This window comes from Hydra vulgaris, chromosome 11, assembly GCF_038396675.1.
Source record: "Hydra vulgaris chromosome 11, alternate assembly HydraT2T_AEP".
Lineage (NCBI taxonomy): Eukaryota > Metazoa > Cnidaria > Hydrozoa > Anthoathecata > Hydridae > Hydra > Hydra vulgaris.
This window is the reverse complement of record NC_088930.1, coordinates 7,448,169-7,471,639: the sequence shown is the minus strand read 5'-3', so window position 1 is coordinate 7,471,639 and position 23,471 is coordinate 7,448,169. Positions and strand designations below refer to the sequence as shown.

General features: G+C 28.2%; 1 protein-coding gene across 1 annotated transcript; it reads left to right on the top strand.

Moving 5' to 3' along the window:
* The first annotated feature begins 18,615 nt into the window (after nucleotides 1-18,615).
* On the top strand, nucleotides 18,616-22,795 carry LOC136086816 (52 kDa repressor of the inhibitor of the protein kinase-like). The gene is made up of 6 exons (XM_065809308.1): nucleotides 18,616-18,801; nucleotides 20,832-21,071; nucleotides 21,384-21,620; nucleotides 21,715-22,182; nucleotides 22,246-22,519; nucleotides 22,584-22,795. The coding sequence occupies exons 1-6, from the start codon at nucleotides 18,616-18,618 to the stop codon at nucleotides 22,793-22,795; spliced, it is 1,617 nt and encodes a 538-aa protein (XP_065665380.1).
* Nucleotides 22,796-23,471: the final 676 nt, after the last annotated feature.

Genomic DNA, 23,471 nt, shown 5'->3' with positions numbered 1-23,471 from the left:
GTAAAACCGAAAAAAAATTTTAAACTAATTAAAAAAACTAAATTAAAAACCTCACTTTCATCAGAAGTACATGAATCTAAAAGCATTGAATTTTGAATAATTTCTCCTACATGGTAATCTTCCTCCTCAGACATTTCAACAACTTCTTCTTTATTTTTATACATTATGTGTATCTTGTTTTTTAAATTATCTGTCATCTAATTAAAAATGACTACAATTAGCTGTCAAAATATTATTATTTTATTATAGTAAAGATTATCATTTTAATAGAGTAAATTAAAATATTACTTTTGTGTCAGCAATATCAAAATCAATTGAATCCTCAGAATCTAGGTGGTGAATTGACAGTGAATTATATTGTTCCAGATTGGGTGATTTGATGTTTATCTTATTCTGAATTTAAAAACAATAAAAAAATTTATATTAAAGTTAATCTTTTTTTTTTTTTTAATTTAATAAATAATTAAAATTAGCATCTTACCTTTGATTCACCAATTATCTGTGATAATTTACTTTAGTTGTTGGTTGTATTTTTTCAACCTGTAAATGTTATATTAAAATAGCAACTCAAATAATAAATATAAAATAAAAAAATCAGCACACTTCTCATGCAATAAGTTTTGCTTATGTATATATAATAACATAACTTTACCTCTTTACGTCATGTCATTTTAGAGAGATCGTCACCATAGTCATACCTACAATTACATAAAAATGATTAGTACTTTTTTGTGATAAAATAACACAACATAAAAAAAAAAAATAAGTAAAATATTTACCATAACTCTGTTCCAATATCTATATCCTTATTTGCATAAAGTGCAAGGAATGTTGATTTATTAGGAGAAACATAACGCTTTATCAATGAATTTGCATATTTAGGTGGAGAATCATTTATAAATCTTAAAAATATTATTAACATTTATAAAAAGGAAAAAAGAAGATCTTAAATAAATAATTCTAAAAGATTTCTTTTTAGTTTTTTAATGAGCCAAACAGTTTGGCAATAACAAGTATAATCTTTTCTGAAGCCATATTTTCAGCACTTTTATTAATATATACTTATACACTAATTTTAAAATTATACAAACAAAAAAATATTAATTACCTTCCAAACTGATTTGAATATGTTGAATCAACACTGTGAAGAAAATAATTATTTACTTGTTTTAAATCCAAACATTAATTGCATTAACAGAGAATTTAAACTGAAAAAAAAAATTATTGTTTAATACAGGTACTGCATTAGACTCTATACAAAAACTACACTAGTGTATAAAGAACAAGTTTAGAGGTTTATTATTTGTACTCATAATTAAAATGAAATATTTCAAAATAAACGACCCACCACCATTAAAGTGTATATCCATATAAATACTCTGAAATGATTTTTTATGCTCCATAATGGTTCACTATATTAAAGATGTTGTCTGGTCTAGTTTTTGTACTGTGCCCAAAATTCTACAATTTAATATTTTGAATATAGAAGTTTCTAAAATTACATCAAACTTTTACCAAAACTTTCCATTATATCCTGTCACATTAAAGTGTATAAAGCATCCAATATCACTAGTTCTGTAAACTTCTTCTCTTTTACAAGCTTCCGATTCTGATATTTGTTCGCCTAATAATATTACAAAAAAGGTAAAAATTAAACGATTGTGATTTTATACAATAATTAAATTTTGTTTTAAACCTTATAGTCATAAGTTGGTTATGATAACTTAGGAGATATATAGGCAAGTGTTAGAGCAGGCAGGCTGGGATAAAAGTAATAACAAACTCTAATGGTTCAGTAAATACTAAACAAATTTGAAACTTATGCATTTTTAGGACTTATGAATAATTAATTTTTATTATTTACGAACAAGAATGTGTTTTTAATATATATTTTAAATATAAATAGAAAAAAATTTTTAATGACTAATAAGTAGGTAGTCTCATTTGTGTCCGATTTATATTTTGATATTGCTATTAAAAAGTTTATTGTGTTTCCGAGTTTTTTAGAATTCGCTATATACATAAATAAAAATATAAATAGCATGCTCAAATAGATTATTTATAGATCTTGCATTTCATATATAGTAATCAATATTTGACAATCTCCTTCATGTTTAAAAAAGTTGCACCAAACTACTAACCTAATGGAAAATCACTCATTTTCCTAACCATTTTTTTTATTGCAATATAAATGCTTAGAAAGGAAAATAACATGCTTGTGTAGATTATTATAGAAGTACATTTAGAAATATCCTTCATATTTAAAAACGTTGCACAAAACTGCTACCTAATAACAGCAAATCAGTTTTTTTTTTATTGCAGCTGTTTTCTTGGCTTTAAATTATTTTCACCTACTTTAAAATGTGCCTAAACATTTTCACTTTTTTTTTTAAATTATAAATTAATATAAAGTGAAATATATTAAACATTTTTATTACATAAATGATAATATATTTTGCGTTTTTAAGTTTTATTGTTCAGAGTCCATTTTTTTAAATCAGAGTATTTTGGTTAAGTTTCTGATTTTTTTGGTTAAATTTCCACTATATTTTCTCCCTAAAAATTGCATATCTTTTTTCCTAGTGGACCTAGGATCATAAATTTGGTATCAAAACTCATCATTCAGTAACAATAATTGTTTTTATTTTGTAAACGTTGTTACAATATAAAGTAAAATATTTAAAATACATTTAAAAAAAATAACTAACATACATGCATATTCAAGAAGAAAGTCTCCTTTCGTAAACTTTTTTAGAGCAAATACCCCAAAACCTAGAAGTTGTTTGTTTTATTTAGTCAAACTTATTTAAACTTTAAAACAGTTCAAGCTTACTAAAAACAATAATCACACTATACTAGTGTGATTGTTGTCTATATAGACTATTATAGACATATTAGTCTATATAAAGTAAGTTAATATAAAATATATTATATAAAACTTATTTTATGTAGACTATTTTATTCATAACAGTCTATATAGATTTATATCATAAGTCTATAATATAGATAATATACAAAATTATAGCTATAATAGTATATATTTGACTTTTTACTTACTCTAATAACCTACTGAAGAATTAGTTCAATACTAAACCTTAATATCTCTTTTTACTCTATACTTCTATATAACGTATACAATATAGCATATACTATAAACTTAATCTAAGTTAGTATCAAATTAACTCATCAGTAGGTTAGTATAATAAACTCACCTACTGATGAATTAATTTGAGCCAATTCAAACCCTTCTTGATCTATTCCACTACCTCAAAACTCTTCTTCAATGATAAGATTATTTCTTGATCTAGCGCTTATACTTTCGTTCCATGATCATATTTCTAGATAGTTAAATCAAACGTCAACTAGATGATATTGCATTTTAAATATTACGATGTTTATCATAATATTTCTAAATAGTTTAATCAAACGCAAACTAAATAGAAAGCGCTTTTCGCGATAGCGGAAAACACGTTTTGTATATGTTTGCTTTTCGTATATTCACGAATTACATCTCCTTGGTTTCAATGTGCTCATATATTCATACTTTAAAATACTGAAAAAACTTTTATTTTTTACATGAAACAAAATAAACCATGATATATGCCTCACATTCATGAAAATACATAGTTTATAAGTAAATTCGACTTAGCGTAGCATTTCGCAGTATTTGTCGGCTTTTTGGAAATTTTAAGGAATATATAAGCTCAAAAAAAAAAGTTTTTAATGTTCGTTTACGCATTAACTTCTTTTTTTGTTTGATAACTAATTAGTCCTTTAAAAATAAGACAAAATGATATATTATTTATTACTATTGGAATAATTTTTCTGTTTGCAAAACAAGGTGAAACGTTGAGACAACACGAAATATGCCGACTTATGGAAATCGCCGACTTATAGTAGGTTTTACAACTATAGTTTGCCGCCTTAGGGTTGATCCAGACTTAATATATATATATATATATATATATATATATATATATATATATATATATATATATATATATATATATATATATATATATATATATATATATATATATATATATATATATATATATATATTTATATATATATATATATATATAAATATATATATTGTTAAATACAAATAATTTTAAGTATGGTTTCAATTATTAAATAATTGCACAGTTATGTTGTGTAATGCATTTTTTATTTTTTAGTATCAACTTCATCGGTTATAATGGGTAAGGTTTTTATATTTTTATTTTCTTATATGATTTTAATTTCTAAATTTTTTACAATATAGATAGTGAGGAATTAATGGGTATGTTTTGTGATGCAAAAGTACAGGCTACTAATGCAACAACTTGCTATATCTCTTGCAAACTAAGATCAAAAAAGAGTTGGACTGTCAACTATTTAGACACTCTAGATTTGAGTTTAAGAGAAAAGATTGTTAAATGGTCAATTGATGTAGCACGTAAAAACAGGTTTACAAATCGACTGCATTGATGCAAAGTAGGAGATGAGATTTACGAAAGACAAAAAATCAAGCGTTAAAAAATGGATGAAAAAGAAAAAAGAAAGTTAGAGCGCGAGCTATTCAAATTGAACTTTGTCAAAATTATTAATTCATATAAGCACTTGTCCAATGACCAACCATTTGATTTAGAAGATGTCATGTCAGATAGAATTGTTGGGAAGAAACTAGTACATGAGTGGAACAATCCAAAGACATGCAAAAGTGTTTTATATAGCGGAGTAAACAAAGTTAATATAAAAAAAAATGACTTCATTTACACCATTTCTTTCTGGAAAGATGATGAAACTGATAATGAAGCTGTTGACTATTGCATGAAAGATCCAACTTGCTGCTGATGTTGTTTCGGTGAGTTACAATTTAATTAATTTAATAACACTGCAAGTGTTGTGACTTGTCAAAAATGTATTGCAAGTGTTGTGAATGCATAAATAATACAGCAAGTTTTGTGACTTGAATAAATTATATAGTAAGTGTTGTGACTTGCCTAAATTATATAGAATGTGTTGTGACTTACCTAAATAATACAGCAAGTGTTGTGACTTGCCTAAATAATACAGCAAGTGTTGTGACTTGCCTAAATAATATAGCGAGTGTTGTGACTTGCCTAAATTATATAGCAAGTGTTTTGACTTGCTTAAATGATGCAGTAAGTGTTGTGATTTGCTTAAATAATACAGCAAGTGTTGTGGCTTGTTAAATTTTTTGATAGACGGCTCTGGCATACCTTCGCGTGGTGCCTATCGTTAAAAATGATTAAAACATAGTTTCGTATCTGGAATTATTCATTTTAATCATTCACTAAAAGCCAAGACAAAAATATATTATATTATCTTTAAAATAGTTATACTTTTTTTTTTTTTTTCTTAACATTTTATTTATTATTTATTTTGAAACATGAAATTCGTTTGTTAACCAAACAAAATGGCTAGCTCGTTAACTATACTATATGTTCCTTACTTCTGTTAATGTAATAATCATATGAAAGACTTTATTATAGGTTTTTGCTATACTTGGTTAGAAAGATGACATGTTTTTTACAGCCAATTAACTTTTAGCCCCACAATAGTAGTTGTATAATTTTTTTAGAAATGTATATCTAATTAAATGATAACTTTTGGTTAGAAGTGGAAGGAGCATTAGAATGCCCCTTTCTTATGACATATTTGGATATACCCTCCCTTATACTCCACTCTCTTATGACCATGGATGCACCACTAATGTATCTTTTAATTTAGTGGAATATGTTTTTTACTTCTTTGTTGTTGTACTTTAAATATTCAATCAGATATTTCAAGAATTAAAAGATTTTTTGATATTATAGTACTAAAACATCATCAACATATCTTCTGTGTGTTTTACATTCATCTCCCATATTTGGTGGTTGTCTGGTATGAATTTATTTTTTAATTTATTTCTAATTTATATCCAATTTCATAATTTATTTTTTACATTTATTGTTCAAATTTTGAAAATAATAATTTTTTTTTTAGGTTGGGTGGAGTGGTGGGGGGTGGGTAGGTGGTGGGAATTCGCCCCTTCCGTAATAGAAGCACCACTTTTTTACGTAAGATTGTATAACATAATTTTATATCGTGGACTAATTTTACTCATTTTAGTAAAGATATAAACATTTATAAATTCAAGTTGTTTTTGATCCTAGGGTGTATCAAACCATTGCCAACACACCCACCTCTATTGCTAACATACACCTCTTGTATATTTTGGTGGTTTAGTATAAATTTAAAACAACTTTTTTGTGTATTTATATTATATTATGTCTTTAAAAAAAAACTTTTTTTATGTTTAACATAAAGTTGTAGCCCACTCTTACACCTATCTTTTGACACCAAGATATTTATATTTCGATAAGAATTGGCAAAGTTATAACAATTTAAGTGAAGAAAAATATTATTTTGACCACAGTTTCTTCTACAAATCCATATATAGAAAAATCGGTACTTAAACCGTCATAACTTTTGAACCAATTGTTTGATTTTGATAATTTTTTCACCTTTAAAATACTGTAATAATTGTCTTGCTAATGATATATAACATTATAGTATTCAAACAATTTGAAATTTTTTACTCACGTACCTACAATCCCCTATAACATTTTTAGGTTACATTACGTATTGTAACGTAAACGAGATTCGTTACGTTACGTGCAAAATGTCCGTTATTTTTACGTAACCGAGACGTAAGATTTTACGTAACAATACATAACATGGTAACGTAACGTTACGTGCAAAAATGTAATTTTTACGTAACCGAGATTTTACGTATAACGTATTATTACTTAACATTTAGACCTAATAAGGTGTGATCATGGTCACCTACAGGGACTTTCAATTTGCGACATTTTGATTATTGTATACGATTGCATAATTTATAAATGGTTTACATTTTCGTCACAGCTTACATTTATAGCCGAAACAATTCAAACTATACATCAGAAACCTTTGTCTACATTGTAAGGGGAAAACAGATACTTTTACGACAATAGCAATCACACTAAGAGTTGAAACAACAACCATCAACACAATTAAAAATCCTTATATTACTTGTTGTAACTAAAGCTTACTGTAGTACATTTAATGAATTGAATAGCATTGGAGAGATTGTCATAATTGACATTATAAACACATTTTTGATTGTGGGGTAATAAAAACAAAAGAAATGTTGCACTAGTATATATGTCCATATATATATATATATATATATATATATATATATATATATATATATATATATATATATATATATATATATATATATATATATATATATATATATATACGGACCCGTAACGTGAAAATTTTTAGAAAAAAGGCAGATTATAATAGTAATTATAAACTTTTCTTAATTTTACATTTAAAAGTTGTTTAAAAAATTTTACATTTAAAAGTTGTAAAGAGAATTTGCAAATAAAGGGGGATCGATTGCACCTGATTACCCTCCTCCCTCCTCCTCATATATATTTCAAATTTCATATAAAATTTATTGATGACGATCAGAAAAAAGCATTTAATTCAGAAGTTTATTATAACGAAAAAAATAATTAACATAGTAATAATTGTACATTTTGCCTCTAATGTACATACTCTGTGTACATTTTGCCTCTAATTACTGTCTTGGTAAACGAAATGTCATCGTTGCAAATATTTTTTTTTTTAGTTTAGAATATATTTTGCTGTTTAATAAAATAAGTTACATAAGATTATCACGTAATAAAATATATAAACAAATAAGACAATTTAAAAAACAGGCCGGGACTCAAAGAAGATATGGGTGATACAATACCACCACAATCTTTTCATAGAGCCCCTTGAAAAAATAAAATGTCGTCAAAATGTTCAAATAAACTGCAGATAAAAGTAAGATGTAAAAACTTCAAATTTAAATACTCAAGGATTTAAAATATATACACCATTGCATAAATAACTACAAAAGATATGTACAATTAATTTTTCAAAGAATAAAAAAGTAAAACTATTTTGATAAAACTTAACGGAGTTCTTGTATTTCCTCCGAATTAAAAATGTGTTTTTTTGCTAGCAACTTAAATGAGTTTAATGATTTTACCATATTATCTTTTTTAGCTTCTTTTTTTTTTTTAAATAGTTCCATATTTTTGGTCCGCGAAATGCTATTGAACACTCTGTAAACTTGTTTAGTTTCTTAGGCAATTTAAAGAAATTTGATTGGTTTGTTCTAAGGAAATACTTTTCATTTATATTTTTTTTAAACTTACAATTAAAATTTACTGGAGTTAGGTTATTTGTAAACTTATACATAAAAATTAGGTGTTGATAAATATTTATTTCATAAATATTCATCATTTTCATGTCAAGCATTAAGGGTTTCGTGTGCTCCCTTCTTTTTTTTCCGTATATAATTCTACACGCATGTTTTTGAACACTAAGTATATTTTTAAGTTTAGTAGTTTGCGTGCTGCCCCATGTAATATTGGCATAACTGATAAAACAATGAATTAAAGAGAAGTAAATTAATTTAAGACATATAATATTAACATAAGGACGAACTCGGTACATCATGCCGATGGCTTTACTAACTTTTGATTGTAAATATTTGATATGGGGAAGCCAAGATAAATGCTTGTCCACAAGTATCCCTAAGAACTTTAAAGAGTTTTCCTGTTTTATTTCTTTATTATTTAAAAAAAGATCTGGTAGTTTGAGGGGAAGGTTTACTTCTAGCGACTTTTTATAAAATAATGTATACTTTGTTTTTTTAACGTTTAATGAGAGTTTATTTGCTTGAAACCAATCATTTATCTTATTTAATTCAAAGTTCATCTCAGCATAAAGTTGCTTGATACTATAGTTGGAAAGAAAGAGATTTGTATCATCAGCAAACATAATTGGGTTTAATTTCACTGATGCATTACTTAAGTTGTTTATATAAACTAAGAATAAGAGAGGGCCTAGTATTGATCCTTGGGGTACTCCACTGGGGACTTTAAGAATTCCGTATTCTTTTTTATGAACATATTGTGTTCTATCAGTAAGGTAATTTTTAATCCAATTGAAGTCCTTATTAATTACCCCATAATACTTTCATTTTTCTAACAAGATGGAATGATCAACAGTCTCAAAAGCTTTAGTTAGATCAATAAATATACCTAAGGTAAATTTATTTTCATTAAAGCCATTATTTATTTGATCGACTAATTCAATAATCGCATGTTCAGTTGAAAGATTTTTCTGAAATCCTAATTGTTTTGGATAAAAAAAGTTGTTTTTTGTTAAGTGGTCAAAGATTCTATTATAAATTACACGTTCGAATATCTTTGAAAATACAGAAAGCAATGATATAGGCCTGTAGTTAGAAACAAATATCATCAAAGGCGTTACTGTCAGAATTATCATTACCAATAGATTCAGGTGTAATACTAGCCTTCTTTGGTGCCCGACTAGGTATGCCTACTAGTCTGGCTTCTGCCTTGATTACTGTGCGTTTTGCATGGATTGGCATTCGTTTTAATTGATCCCCGTGCGCCTCTGCCACCTTATGGATGTTAATGCGTTTTTACGATCTTAGCTGCAGAGAATCTTTAAAATATAAAAATAAAATCTACATCTTTAAAGGAAGAGAATCGATAAAAAAAAAAAAAAAACATTTATTGAATTATATAATTATTGAAATCACATTAGCACAACAGTAAAACTTTTTTTTGACAAAATAAATAAATTTAGCGGCAAACACCTTGAAAAATGCCCCAAATTGTCCCCAAATTATTTGACTTTGAGCGCAAGGTAAATCTCAATATTTTGTAAAAAAAAAATTTTAATGTGATTATAATGGTCCAATTTCTTTTTTAGATTATTGTGTATTCTGGTTTTTTCGTATTTGTTGTTTAAAATAAAATAAAGTTTCGCAAAATTTAGTCAAAAAAATAAAACTTTATTGCGTATTTGCCCATAGTTATTTTTTTTCTAAATCTTTTTTTTTAACTTAAACAACATTTATGAAAAAACCGGAATACATAACAATTCAAAAAAAATTTGGGTCATTATCACATAAGAAACTTTGTTTCCAGAAAATATTGAGATTTACCTTGCGCTCAAAGCCAAGTAATTTGGAAACAATTTAGCGCATTTTCGAGGGTTTTTTGCTGCTTGAGCACAAGGTAAATGTCAATATTTTTAATATTTTTTTTTTGTAATCGTATTTGTTTCATATTTGCTCCATAATGGGTTTCTTGTGTATTTTCGTTTTATAATAAAAATACTTTTGAACACCCCTAATGTCTAGTTTAAAAGCCAAAAAATTCAAGCATAATTTTAGCTATCATTGCTAATTGTATATGTATAAATGTATTTCTAATTGGGAGTTGTTCATTAAGTACGTACGCTTTTATTTCCATCCTTCTTCCCCTCCCCCTTTTTAGTACCCTCCACCTCAATAAAAGAATCTACGCTTTTAACGTACCAACCTTTTTTTTAGTTTAGTGTCTTCTTTTATAATTTTGATATACGCTTTTTTTAGTACCCTCCATCTCAATAAAAGAATCTACGCTTTTAACGTACCTACCTTATTTTTAGTTTAGTGTCTTCTTTCTTTTATAATTGATCCCTGATCCCCCCCCTCCAAATCGTAATTACGCCATTTACAGATATAAATATAAGGTACAGGCGTAATGGAGTGTTCATACATCAACTGTGTATTGTTTTATGTACCTCAAAATAATACTTTTCTACCGGATTGAAATCTAAGTTTTAATCAAAAAAGTTGCAAAAAAAACTTGAGTATTAAAAATGTTTTAATATGCCGTCTTCGGATTTATTAACGATTTACGCCGTTTATAAGACTTAAAAGAAGTTTCCTTTTAAATCCAAACCCACTAGCAATCTGATTTAGCTATTTTAAAATGTATTGTAGTTTATTCTCCTCGGGCATTTGCCCTGCAGAGGTATTAATAAATGTTACAGTAGTTAAGAAATAAAAATACAAGGTGGTCTACTGTTCCACTATTAAAATACATAAAGACAGACTCCCAGGGGGCTCACGTTTAAGAAAATAAAAAACCCACTATATAAAAAATCAAAAACGAAAACGAAAAAACGAAAAAAATTAAAATTCGAAGAAAATAAAACGAAAAAGCGAAAAAGAAAACTTCAAAAAAAAAGATTTTCACTAAAAAATATATCTGGGTATTTTAATTTACATGAACTTTGTTAATTTCTAGATTAATATTATTTTCTCCGCTCCAGATATTTTTGCATTCTTGTAGAAAAGAAATCTTTTCATTATTAATAATAGAAATTTGGAATTCGTCTGACAAAATTCTTTTAATTTTGCCTTGGAATATCAGCATGAGCGTCCTTCTGGGGTAAATTTTTTTATCGTGGAACGACCTCATTCTATTGCAATATATTATGTATAATAGTTCGTTAGTTATTAGTTTTCCAATATAAATTTATTTACAAAAGTTGATGAAAAGAAAAGTAGTGATTTGAAAGTGTTTTTAAGAGGTATTAGGTATGGGTATATTTTGTGAATGAGGGCTAAAGTGTATTTTACTAAGGGTTGAACTTCTTCACACTTAAACATCATGTGTTGTATGTTTTCTGATTCTTTCATACATTGTGGGCAAAGATCGTCTGTTATATAGCCTCTTTTTTTAAACAGTGTATTGGAAGGTAGTGCAAAATGTATTAGTTTATACTTTATTTCATCGGCTTTGTTGTTGCTTTCGTTTTTGTGTATGGATATAAACAAATGGGCCCATTCTTTTGTTGAGGTATTATTTATACTGTTAAAAATGTCCTTCCATCTGTAAAATTTATTGGGTGTACTTTTATCGTTGTTATTTAGGGAAATGTTGTAAATTGCTTTAGGAGTTAAGTCAAGGAATCGTATTTGATGGTTGCTTTTGGTGCTTATGCACAACGACGTTTTGTTGTAGTCGAAGTTTTGGCTTTGGGTGTTTATGATGTTTTTCCATTGGGGTGGTAATGACTTTATTATGGTTGCTACGAGGCGTTGTTTTATACCAATAACTTGGCTTTCCAGAAAGCCCTTGACAAATACTTTTGATATGTCCCCTAGCTTGATTATGTTATTATTTATGGATTCTGGAGTTGGTTTCATAGTTTGGTTTTTGTTGCGTATGTATGGGTTAAAAAATATTGGTTGCATTAGCACTTCTTCGATGGTGAGATTCTTATGGTTATTGTGTTTTAAGTAGAATTTATTCCAACTTTTCATTGTTTGTTGGTAATACGGAGGTAGAGTTTTTTAAAGAATCATATGAGTGTGATGTGAGAAGGACAAGGTTTCCTTGATTTGCGTTTCGGTATTGATTAAGTATGTAGGAAGCTGAGTCTTTCCAGGCGCCGTTTTTGTTTTTGTTATACAACTTTGTTATACAACTTTGAGATCCAGCTCAGCTGTAAAGATTCGAGTTTTTCCTTGACGTCGACTATATTTAAACCTCCCTGGTCTATCGGAAGTTTTGATGTTTGCTTAGGGGTTTTTACGGTGCTGTTATTCCATAGAAAACTTTCTATTTTACGTTCAATTATTTCGATTTTTTTGTCAAAAGGAATGGGTATTGTGAAGGCTAAATGCCATAAGCTGCTTAAAAGGGTTTGATTTATTATGATAGCTTTACCTTTTATGGATAACTTGAAACGCTTCCAGCAAACAATTTTTTTGCTAATGATGTTAATACTCTCATCCCATTGACGGTTTATGTAGTTACTTGTGTTTGAGAAGGTTATACCAAGACTCTGGAGAGTGTTGCTGTGCCAGGAAAAATTGAGGAAATTTTCTTTTATCCGAGATCTGTTCATTCCGAGCCAAAGGCCTTGGCATTTGGTAGTATTTAGTTTTGCTCCTGTGGCTAGTTTGTATACATTTAGGGCGTTGTCTAGAGCTTTTATAGAGTTGTCTGAAGAGAGGTAAAAGTTTGTGTCGTCGGCGTATTGTTGGAGCTTTGTCTCTTTGTTGTTTAGAGTTATTCCCTTTATTTCGGTATTTTTACGGATGTATCCTGCAAAAACCTCAGCTTGCAGAACGTAGAGTGTCATTGAAAGTCTTGCAGAGAAAAGATTTCCCTGCAAAATGTAGACCGATATTTATTCCATCAATTTCGATCGTATGTTGTATTTCTTCTAGTCTTACTGAAGGCTTTATTCGAATCAGCCTACGACCGTCATATTTCATATTTCTGTTAAAACGGTATGTTGTGTGAGTTACTGAGTATAGCTCGCTTATAAAGGGCTGCATTTGTGCTAAAATTTCATCGTCCTCAATTAGAGGGTCACATTTAACGGTTATTAAAAGACCAATGTCTCTCCGTATCTTAGAGTTTATGTTCTGGTTACTACCAGACAATTGTATACTTGTTTCATTCACGAGAATCGCATCTTCTTTTTGATTCATTTTTATCACCCAGTTTCCTCTGGTATTGTATGTCTAACTACTGACTTTATTTTCGCCAACAATTAGAGATATTTTTTGATAAATTTCCTGAGCTCAGTTTTCTTGATATTTCTTGTTAAAAATTTCGTTAGGATTCATAAATACATTTATGTCAATAACACGCTCCATACGATGAATTTTGTTGGAGACAACTCGAGCGTAACTAGCCATTTCAAGTACTAATACCAAATAAAAATCATATTGTTGTTTATTTCTCTCCTCCGGCGTCTGCCTTGTAGAGATATTAATAATGAATACAATGGCACTAATTACAAGGCGGTCCACTGTTCCACTACTAAGTCACATATAAAACTCACAAGAGTTAAATACTTAATATAAAAAAATGAAGACCTCACATACACAAAAAAAAAGAAACGAAAATGAAATAAAATCAAAAAACAAAACAAACAAAAAAAAAACAACAAGAAAAACATGAAAAGCAAGATTCGAAAATAATCAAAAAAGTTCCAAAAATAATCTGGGCATTTTAGTTTAGAAAAAGATTGTTGTTTATATCTATTTTAATTTTGTTATCTTCGCTCCAGATTTTTTTACATTGTAAAAGAAAAAACTCTTTACTGTTTGATATTTTTGAAATTTCGAATTCTTCATACAAAATCTTTTTGATTTTGTTTTGGAATTCCTCTAACAAACTCACTTTAGCAAACATCGACTTTTCATGGAACGACCTCATTCTATTACAATATAATTTATATAAAAGTTCGTTAAGAATTAAATTTCCAATATAAAAACTATTTACAGGTGTTAAAGGAAAAAGTAAAGTTTTGAATGTATTTTTAAGAGGTGGATGATGTGGATAGATGTTATGAATAAGAGCGAGTGTGTATTTTATGAGTGGTTGTGCTTTTTCACATCTAGACATCATATGGGGAAGGTTTTCCGTTTTTTTCATACATTGAGGGCAGAGATCGTCTGTTACAAAGCCTCTTTTTTTAAAAATCGAGTTGGTTGGAATTGCAAAGTGTATTAGTTTGTATTTAATTTTGTCTGCTTTATTGTTGATGTTACTTTTGTGGATGTAGTTAAATAATTGGGACCAGTCTTTTGTTGTTATGTTTCTCATGCTATATTTATAGTAGTCTGCCCATCTGTAAAATTTTCCTGTTAGGTTTATTTCTGCATCATTTTTGGAGATAGTGTATACATTTTTTGGTTTGAGGTTTATAAATTTGAGAGAGGGTGAGTTTTTTAGATAAATAGATGTTAGTGCTTTATTGTGGTCGTAATTTTGGCTTTGAGAATTTATGAGGTGTTTCCATTTCGGTGGTAGTGAATTTAATATTTTTGTTAGAAGGTGTTGCTTTATACCGAGGAGTTGACTCTCTAGAAAGCCGTTAGCAAATACTTTTGAAATGTCGCCTATCTTGATTATGCTGTTGTTTGTGGATTCTGGTGATGGTTTAAGGATTTTACGCTCGTGTCTTATATATGGATTGTAGAATATGGGTTGGTTTAGTACTTCCTCGATGGTAAGATTTTTGTGGTTGTTGAACTTTCTATAGAGATGACTCCACGTTTTTATTGTTTGACGGTAGTAGGGGGGTAGAGTTTTTAATGAGTTTGAAGAATGCGTGGTGAGAAATATAAGATTTCCTTGATTTGCATGTCGGTAATTATTAAAAATATGAAGCGCTGAATCTTTCCACGCTCCCTGTTTGCTGTCATCAAAATATTTGGAAATCCAACTTAGTTGAATCGATTGCAGTTTTTTTTTCACGTCGATAATGTTTAAACCGCCTTTATTGATTGGGAGTTTGGAAATTTGTTTAGGTGTTTTTATGGAGCTATTATTCCAGAGGAAGTTGTCGATTTTTCGTTCTAATAGTTTTATGGTTTTGTCACATGGTATAGGTAGGGTGAAAGCAAGATGCCATAGGCCACTTAGTAGTGTTTGGTTGATTATTAGAGCTTTTCCTTTAATCGATAATTTAAGTCTTTCCCACTTTTCTATCTTTTTGTCCAATTTTTCTATGCTCTCGTTCCATTGTCGGTTGATATATTGATTAGAATTAGAGAAATTAACACCTAGACTCTTAAGAGTAGTATCATGCCATACGAAATTTAGAAAACTGTCTTTTATTATAGATCTGTTTCGTCCAAGCCACAGACCTTGGCATTTAGAAATGTTCAACTTTGTTCCTGTACCTCGTTTGTATATGTTTAGAGCGTTGCCTAAAGCTATTATTGAGTTGTCAGTCGATAGGAAAAAGACAGTGTCATCCGCATACTGTTGCAGTTTAGTTTCTTTATTGTCGATTGTGATTCCTTTAATTTCTGGATTTCTCCTAATAAATCCTGCAAAAACCTCTGCCTGAATTATATATAGTATCATGGAAAGGGGACATCCTTGCCTAACTCCTCTGTATATATTTATTTTGTTTGATAAATAACCGTTTATTTTAAGATATGCACTGATGTCATAATATAATGTTTTAATTACATTGATAAAGACAGCACTAAAACCAAATTTAAATAAGCAATCATATAAAAAATTCCTGTCCACACGGTCAAAGGCTTTTATTTGGTCTATTGACACAATGGAGGCATCTAAATTAATTTTGTTAGCTATATAAATTATGTCTCTTGTATATGCAAGATTTTGATATATCGTTCGGTGGGGAACACTCGCTGTTTGGTTTTCGTGTATGATTGTTGGGAGTATTTTTGCTAGTCGGTTTGCTATGATTTTGGTGAGTATTTTGTAATCTGTGTTTAATAGAGATATCGGTCTCCAATTGGAAATGTCAGTTTTTTCGCCTTTTTTAAATAAACATGTTATGATGGCTTGTTTTTGTGTTTCCGACATCTCGTGTTTTGTTATGATATCATTTAGAATATTAACTAAAATTTCACCAATATTATCAAAGTTTGATTTGTAAAATTCGACTGTTAAACCATCATTCCCGGGTGATTTGTTATTTTTCATATTCGTTACCAAATAAAAATTATCTCTATTACAAGAACCAGGAATTATTTGATGTCTATATAATAGGAAAGAATATAGTCTATATATAATAGTTAGATTGGATTGCTTGTGGGTTTTATTCAATAAAGATTATTTTCTAAACTTATAAATTTAAAAGCTTTTGATCAAATAAAACGTGATGTAACTTTATATAATCTAAATGTGACAGGCATTTAAAATACCTTTAGATTTTTTTGACGTTATATTGCGTCTTAGTTTACACTTATTAATTATAAGTGCACTGTTATAATTATAAGTGTCATGGTTTTTTTTTTAATTTATATTTATAAGTTAAAAAAAACCATACTGGTATTTTTTTAAACTTTTAACAATATACAAAAAATGAGTTCTAATTTTTGTTATAACAAATTTGTCACGAAAACAACGTTTCGATTCGCGAAGTTGCAATTAACTAATTGCAACTTTGCGATTTGAATTTTTAACAAAAAAATTTTTTCTAAAACTTTTTTTAGTTACTTATGTCTTGACAAATGCATCGTTGAATACCATAATTCATAAATGAATTACAGTATTTAACAAATTTGTTGAATTAACAATATTGTAAATGCCCTGAATACATTTGTCCAGACCATTGTAATAAAAAAAGTTTTTAAAAAAAAAACTAATCCACAAGCAATCTAATTCTTTATATATATTATATTTACTGTAACGTAATACCTCGTGGTAATACGTATTAATTAAAAATTTTAATTGCACCTTCTGACATCGCGTGCAATCCTGTCCTCTGTCTTTAAGCTCTCTATATAAATCGACTACTTCTATCTTTTACTCTAACATATCTTCGTTCTTCCTAAAATCACTTTACTCTTGGTCCGTAGAGCCGGGCTATGACGCTCAATTAGGAGCCGAACTTGACTCTGCGGTCCTTGGTAATGTGGCCTTTATATGGCAATTACCCGGAGGAGGATAAACCACGAAACCAATTCGCGAGCAAATTTTAATTTACCTTCTAACACCGCGTGCAATCCTGTCCCCGCTGTCTTTATGCGATCTTTCTAAATCGACTACTTCTATCTTTCACTCTAACATATCTTCGTTCTTCCTAAAATCACTTTACTCTTGGTCCGTAGAGCCGGGTTATGACGCTCAATTAGGAGCCGAACTTGACTCTGCGGTCCTTGGTAATGTGGCCTCTATATGGCAATTACCCGGAGGAGGATAAACCACAAAACCAATTCGCGAGCAAATTTTAATTTACCTTCTAACACCGCGTGCAATCCTGTCCCCGCTGTCTTTATGCGATCTTTCTAAATCGACTACTTCTATCTTTCACTCTAACATATCTTCGTTCTTCCCAAAATCACTTAACTCTTGGTCCGCAGAGCGGGTTATGACGCTCTCTTTGGAGCCGATTTTGTCTTTGCGGTCCTCGGTAATGTGGCCTCTATATGGCAATTAGCCGGAGGAGGATAAATCACAAATTTAATTTATTTTACGTTACCGTACGTCTATCTTGATACTTATTAGAGTGTAACCAATTAAGACATAATGTTATGTTAAAAAAATCCATTACGTCACGTTGTTTAGTTACGTCTCGAATCTATATTTAGTAACGTTACGTTACGTCTTATTTGGTTACACTTTATAAAGTTAAAAAGAAAACTAATTTAGACGTAACATTGCGAATTAGGAATTTTTTTTTTTTTTCGTGACAAAGTAACAAATTGAGACGAAGCTATTTTACAATAAAAATAAAATAAAAGATGATTTTTAGCAATACGGTAATTTAAAACAAACATTTACTGCATTATCAAGTTTATTTACTTAATATTAATATAAAAGTTAGAGAATGTAACCTTGTTACCAATTGTAACCGATTAAAACGTAACGTAACTTTAAAATGTTATAGGGGAATAATAATAATAATTACATTAAAATAATAATAAATTTGACTTGAAATTGCTTTAAGAAAGTTAGCATAAGCAAACCATTTTTTTAATTTATCTTTTGCTTTGATCTAATTGATTTGCTTTTTATTTATCAAACATATAAATACTTGAATAAAGTTTTATTTTACATTAAGCTTGCTGTTGGATCTTTTCTACTGTGTATTAAAAAACTTTATTCATTTTTTTTTTTTTACATATCTGAATCTACTGGTAATTGTCTATTTAGTTCGTTTCCTGTTTGTCTGAGTGGTGATTATAGTTTGGTAATGGATTTAAGAATTCTGACAGCAATTGATTTATATTTAAATCCCACATTTTACAGTAATCATGCATTGTTTGTCAGCTTGTGCTTAAAGTATCCAAATGAGTTTTTATCAATAGATAATTTGTTAGCAGTGTCTGTGTTCGCACATTCTGTAGACTCAAGAAAACTAAAAGATAATCTTGTTAAGGTAGAAGCATTAGTTACATATTTATTTCTCTAAATTGAAAAAATGCAGCACTTTTATATAAAGAAACTAAATTGGTATTATTTGGTTGCACTCGATTTGTCCGATACTGTATATATAATATATATACATATATTTATATTTATATATATATATGTATATATATATATATATAACTACAAAATTGATAATAAACAATATAATGGAAAAAGGTATGCCAAGCAAAAAAAAAACAATAATTGAATTTTTGAAATTTGAAAAAAGATTTATTTCTTTTAAATAAATATATAAATAATAAAAAAGCACTAGAGGCCTTTCACTCTTTTCATCAGTAGTGCTATGTTAAATCAACATAGCACTACTGTTTAACATAGCACTTTAACATAGCACTTACATGTTTAACATAGCACTACTGATGAAAATAGTGAAAGGCCTCTAGTGCTTTTTTATTATTTATATATTTATTTAAAAGAAATAAATCTTTTTTCAAATTTCAAAAATTCAATTATTGTTTTTTTTGCTTGGCATACCTTTTTCCATTATATATATATATATATATATATATATATATATATATATATATATATATATATATATATATATATATATATATATATATATATATATTTATATATATATATATATATATATATATATATATATATATATATATATATATATATATATATATATATATATATATATATATATATATATATATATGTGTGTGTGTGTGTGTGTGTGTATGTATGCATGGATAAAGGGGAGACCGGGACTAGTTGGCCGCAGGGGCAAGTTGAGGAACTGCGTTTATATTCAGAGCCTTTCATCAGAAAGTGACAAATATTATATAGAACCTTCCTAAGTGACCATTTCATCATTCACTATAGTATTGTCAGGGTTCGCACATGCGCATAGAAAATATTAATATTTATGCGTTGTTTGGACAAAAACGTGACTTTTAGAACATTGCTTCCTTTTTTGGGGCTATCCAAAAAAGGAAGCAATGTTCTAAAAACCAAAAAGTATCTACTTATTTTGACATTTCTCTGTACTTAATTAAAAACCGGGAAGTTAATAATAAAAAAAAAAGAATAACATTATAAAAAATCTTTGATTTCATTATAAAAACTTCTATACTTAAGGTTTTGCAAACTTTGGCTGATGTTGCAAAAGAAAAAGTACGCAAATTCTCATTTCAAACTAGAAATTTCTATTGATAAAAAGTTTATGAAAATTTCTGTCTGAAAAATGTTTTTTTGGGCAAGACGCTTTTCTATACGCACAATTAAGCGTTGTTTAATATATCTCTTGATATTTACTAGAAACCTGATAGTCAGACATTATAAAACGAAATGTTTAATAAAGAAATTATATACAATTAAAATATCTTACCTGTCCAATTTTGTATTTTATTTTCTTACGCTTTCTTTCACAGTGTTTATTTGTTCCTTTGATACGGAAGACAAACCAGAATCGCGCACGATTATTTTAATTTTTAATAATAATATATAATTTATTGTTTTAGTTTAAAGGATCAAATCCCCCACTTCAATATAAACACAGTCTTTATGTACCTCTTGTTTTCGTTCCAGATGAGAAATGATTGAAGCGTTAATTTTTATGTAAAAAAAAGGTAGTAATTGTGCTAAACAATTAACAGTTACTATGTTTACAGATAAATACAAAACCAATCAAGAACCACCTATTTCTACCATTGCTGATAAATGAAAATGATTATAAAATTAAAAGAAAAAGTTTTTATCTGCCAAAAACTAAAGCCTAATACAAATAAGTTGTAACGTAAGTTCTTTAGTGAATATGATATTGCATGCTTTCTTCAAAGGCATCTAAATGATTTGCAATTAAAAAACTTGATTAGAAATGTTTTTGTGCCTGATGAGCGTTATTGCTTTCCAAAAACAAATGGACGATCTTTCCAACTTATCTGGTTAAAGCAATTTTTATGGCTTAGTTATTCACCATCTGATGATGGAGCATATTGTTTGAGTTGTGTTTTGTTTGGGTTTAAGTATTTTTCGAAATCTAGTAGATGTAAAAACTTGTTTTCTCAACCTGTAAAGCACTGGCCAGATGCTGTGAGTGCTTTTAAAAGACATTATCATAGGAGAAAAGGAAAGATTAATGAACATCACTTAGCTGTACAAAGACTTCATTATAACACCTGGACCATATTTTCAGCAGTTTCAAATACAATGAATGGAAATATTCAAAATATTGATATTTTGATTAATAAAGAATATGAAAAGGAGGTTGCTTTAAGTTGGGAGAAATTGCATTCAATTGTTGACTCAATCATTTTCTTAGGCCGTCTCAATATAGCTTTTAGAGGTCATCGTGACGATTCCTAACATCATCCTACTGTTGGAAAATACTCTTTAGTAAATAGAATAGGAAACTTTGTTGAACTTTTAAATTACAGGATCAAAGGTGGGGATAAAGTTTTTGAGCATTATCTTAACAGCTGTGCAAAGAATGCATATTATATTTCTAATTCGTCACATAATGAATTAATAAATTGTTGTGGTAAATATATCCAGAAAATTTTAATTTCAAATATAAAGGAAAATCAATTTTTTTCAATTACTGCTGATGAAGCACCTGATTGCTCCAATCAGGAACAAATATCTTTAATTATTAAATTTATAGATAGTTCTTTTGATGTTAGAGAAGAATTTATTGGTTTTTTGCATTTCGAATATGGTTTATCACGAGAAGCTCTTTGCAAAACTATTTTATCATTTCCAATAGTCGATGTCAAGTGTATAATAGTGCAGGATCTGTTGCTGGTCATGTTAAAGGTCTTCAAAGAGAATTAAAGATCACAATGACAAAGCAATGTATATTCACTGTATATTTAATGTATATTCAATGTATATTTAGTCTAAATCTTAGAGTAGCAAATCCATGCAAACTGCAAGAAGTCATAAATATGATTCTGCAACAAAGAAAAAATTAATTGATGTTTGTCGCACAAGATGGGTTGAACGCATAACTTGGTTGGATGATTTTGAAAGTTTGTTTGTACCTATTGTTTTTTGTCTTGAAGGAATGAGCATGAACTTAGAAAAAAAGTGCAATAAAGAAACTTCCTCACAAGCTTCTTGTTTTTTAAAACTCATTACAACTTTTGATTTTATTGCATCTTTAGTGATTACTCGAACAGTTCTTGATTACACTATTCCTGTTACACAAATGTTGCAAGGAAAAACTTTTGATATTTGTGATGGTTTAAGTTCTATTTCAGCTTTAAAAAGTTGTATGCTTACGCTTAGAAATCTAATAGATGATTATCACATAAAGTGGTATGATACAATTCTTTGTCTTGCTTCTAAAGTTGATGTTGCAGAAGTTAAACCAAGAGTATCAAGGTGTCAAAAATATAGAAATAATGTTCCTTCTTGTTAAATTTCAGATTATTTCAAGAAATCGTTAACCATACCACTTATCGATCACCTCCTATTTGAAGTTAATAACAGATTTAGTGATGATGCTTTGGTTGCTTATGATGGTTCGGTTATTATTCCAGATAAAATGATGTCTTATGCTTCTAAGAAGATTGACTGGAAAATTAAGTTTCAATCTTTTGTTAATTTTTATTCAACAGATTTGCCATGTGCAATTTCTTTATGCGCAGAACTTGATTTAAGGGAAAGCTTTTGGGTTCAAGAAAAAATTTGCTTACCAGATAATATTTCAAGTACTTTAAAAAGTCTTCCTAACAATCAATTTGCAAATTTAAGAGTTTGTCTTTCGAATTCTAGGAACATTGCCTGTAAGCTCTTCTGCGTGTGAAAGATCGTTTTCAGCTATGAGACGGTTAAAAAACTACACACGAAGTACTATGTCATCTGAGAGAATGAACAGTCTTGCTTTATTGCATATTGACCAAGAGATAGAACCAAATGTTGAAAAAGTTATAGACTTATTTGCACTTAAAAATCGTAGATTAAATTTTACAGATAAAAACTGTTAACCATTTTTGTTTTTTTATTATTATTATCACTTATTTTCTTTAACAAGTTTTTTTTTATTTGTTAATTTGTAAGTTAACTTTTAATATTTTATGTTTAATGTCTTTTAAGTTATTTTAAATTTTTAATTAAAATTACTCTATATATAATTAGTTTATGTAATACTTAGTGTCTGGGCCATATTAGTAAGAAAATCTTTTTTTTTTTGAAATACAATACAGTTACCTTTTTTCTGAACAAAGTGTGTTGTTAAAATTCCAGAGGTCAGTCCTTCCTCAATTTTAAACAAGCAATAAACAGGGTTGATTATATAATAAATATAAGACTAAGAATAAATATAAATATTACAAGTAGTTGTTCTTCCAACATATCAGTTTAATTGAATTAATTTGATTGAAAAAAAAAGTGAAATGTTAGTATTACTTTTTTTAAATATTTTTTTAGTTTAAAATGAATTTTTTCTTATTTTAGATTTTATAAAACACATGAAGTAAAGCAAATTAAAATTATGAAAGTAAATTATTTTAATTAGATTTTTTAATATAAAATAATATTTCAATATTTAAAATAACTTTTTTTTTTTTTCTCTTTAGTAACCTTAACACCTTCAATCGGTAAATAGGATTTTATCAGTTTTTATATTTAAAAAGTATATATGATTTTACTTTTTGATGTACT